The sequence below is a fragment of the Punica granatum genome, chromosome 1, assembly GCF_007655135.1.
Source record: "Punica granatum isolate Tunisia-2019 chromosome 1, ASM765513v2, whole genome shotgun sequence".
Classification (NCBI taxonomy): Eukaryota; Viridiplantae; Streptophyta; class Magnoliopsida; order Myrtales; family Lythraceae; genus Punica; species Punica granatum.
In genome coordinates, this window is record NC_045127.1 from 8,874,754 (window position 1) to 8,877,540 (window position 2,787).

Here is a 2,787-nt window from a genome sequence, read left to right on the forward strand (position 1 = left end):
CGATCAAAAGAACAGAAACTAACGAGTAAACATCCATTGCGACACGCATTAAGGTTTCTGCTGATGCACACACAAAGTATTCACCTTAAATATACGAAACCGATCAATCAAAAGCCTCTGTAGTACCAATTCCCAAATGAAATTCTAAAAGCTTACTGCAGATGTAGGAATTTTAGTCAGACGAAATTAGCTACAAAATACACATCTAATGAGCCATGCTTTCCGCTTATTGCAAATATTGGGATTCCAGTCGGAGGTGATTAAAGACTTTGCGCATATAATGAGGCACAGTCCACAAATATAGACTTGGGACTAGATTTCAGCCTCATTTGTACAGCGATGGAGCATCTCGACAACTTGGCTCATTGTGGGTCTGTCATCTTTGTCGTCTGCAACGCAATGAAGGGCCACTGCGACCAGAACCTCGACCTTCTTCACATCATATCCACCTTCTATGGAGTGATCAACAATCTCTTCGATCCTTGTCGCTGTTGGAACTTCTCCGTTCATCTTTTGTTTCACCCAAGAAGTCAGCCCTCGGTTTTCTGTCTCGCCTCCAGCGCTGGTATCCGGCACACCTCCCCCCGGGCTCCGCCCTGTGACCATCTCTAGCAGTACAATCCCATAGCTGTACACATCAACCTTGGACGTGATTGATAGGTTGTAAACCCACTCCGATGCCATGTAGCCCCGAGTCCCTCTAATCTTAGAGAAACTTGAATGTTTTACGTCCCCGCGGTTTAGAAGCTTGGAGAGCCCAAAGTCTGCCACTTTGGGTTGGTAATTCAAGTCCAAAAGTATGTTCTGAGGTTTCACGTCACAGTGCAAGACCCACTCCAAGCACTCCTCATGTAAATAGGCAAGTCCCCTCGCCGCCCCGACTGCAATAGCAAACCTCTTTCCCCAGTCTAGTGTGCCTTTGGATAGGTTCTCAGCCAATGAGCCGTGCTCCATGTACTCATAGACTAGAAGGCGGTGCTTCCCCTCAGCACAGTAGCCCCATAGCTCAATCAGGTTCATGTGATTGAGCTTCCCAATCATGCTCACCTCCGCGAGGAACTCCTCCTCTCCGTGAAGGCTCATCTCATTAAGCCGCTTCACCGCTACAACCCGATCACCCGACAGGATTGCCCTGTAAACGCTCCCTACGGCCCCTCTTCCAATTTCTTCTGTGAAATTCCGAGTAGCCTTTCTGAGCTCGGCGTATGTGTACCTTTTGAATCCCAGAGCAGCAAGATGATACCCCTGCCTGGCTTCATCTTTCGTTTTCCGTGTCCCGGTTACAAAACATAGCACAAGGAGTACCCCTAGGGCCTCAAATCCTGCAATCACCACTGCCAAAATCAGCAGAATCTTCAACAGCAACTCACTCTTATGGCTTCTGGAATATACTCTCTGTAGCTCAACATCCTTCGGACTGTGTGAGCAATTTAAGGTGGAAGATTCCTGCTGGAGTTGGTCAGAGGACAGTATGGCTTTGGGCAACCTGAAATAGATGCTCCCAGGATCAGCGGCCGAGGCACGTCCGTTCAATAGCAACACCTTGGGGTAACAATTATGCTGGCTACTGTCCTCTAGAAATTTGTGCTGAAACCCTTTACAGTTGCACAACTCCAAGCATTTATTTTTGCATTGATTCAAGGTGTAATTCGGGTAGAAGTCCTCATCGTAGCCATAGAAATCCAGGTGTGGAAAACGGATGAATTCACCTGTCTTAGGATCAGGTAACTTGCAAAAGCTCTCGAACTTTGGCTTGCATCCCTGAGACCAATCGCTAAGGTTCTTCCTCTCATATCCTGGGGCACAATAGCAGCTCCTCCCAGAACTTGCGTTATACCGGCATATGGCATTGGGCCCACAAATCCCATGTACCTGGCAGGGTGTGTCGATTGCCTGCCATGAGACAGCCCACTCACCACTCCTCAACAGGCTGTACAGGCGGACATTTCCATCGACGTCCAACGTCAGCCTTTTTGGAATTTTCTCCCCATAATCAGAAGCCAAAAATTTCCAATCGTCGGATGAGGTGAAGTTGCCAAGAGAGTCTAGCAACGCAACCCGACTATCATTGTATGTGGTCCTCCCGCTTTCCCAAGGGAGTAGGGCAGGATCGGGCCAGTATACGCTTGAGATCTCAGGGCCACTGTAGAGGAGCCGGAGGACGTTATCATTGTCAAAATAGAATTTGTAGTAGCCTGAGGAGATATTTCCACTGGATCTGGACGAGACAAGCTCGGTAAATCGGGTGAACTTCTGTTCAGGGAGAAGCGTATTAGTTGGGTGATCAAAGCTCTGCCACATGACTGTATCATCTCTTGGCCTAGGGCCAGAGCTACGAAGTATGAGGTTTCCAGAGTCGAGAAGGTGCAACCCAACATAGGTGGCTGATGAAGATGAGGCTATGTCCGTGGACCAGACAACCCTGTGGCTGGCATCAGTCAAGAAAAGATTTCCATGCTTGTCGAGGATGATCTTTGAGTGTTTGCCGTTGACTGGTTCGTCTCGATTTGCCATCCAAACGATGCAGTCAAGCATGCAGGATCGGTTAGTGAACCATACAGCAAATGAGTATGCATTACGGCCAACTGGGTGAAACCCAGCGAAGAAGGTACCATTTGGGGAACTCAGGACGTCATCCGGATCATCAACAGAGAGGGCGGAGCCTCTCCTGAGAAAGCGGTCCCCGTGAACTGAAGATGATGAGGTTAACGTAAAAGAGATCGCGAGGAAGAGGAGAACTGGCATGAACAATGAAGATGAGAAGAAGGAAAATATTGGGTTGCTCAT

General features: G+C 48.4%; 1 protein-coding gene across 1 annotated transcript; it reads right to left on the bottom strand.

The window, feature by feature from the left end:
• Positions 1-312: 312 nt before the first annotated feature.
• LOC116202845 (putative receptor protein kinase ZmPK1) lies at positions 313-2,787 on the bottom strand. Its single transcript, XM_031534476.1, has 2 exons — positions 1,985-2,787; positions 313-1,540 (listed from the first exon to the last, which is right to left on the bottom strand). The coding sequence occupies exons 1-2, from the start codon at positions 2,785-2,787 to the stop codon at positions 313-315; spliced, it is 2,031 nt and encodes a 676-aa protein (XP_031390336.1).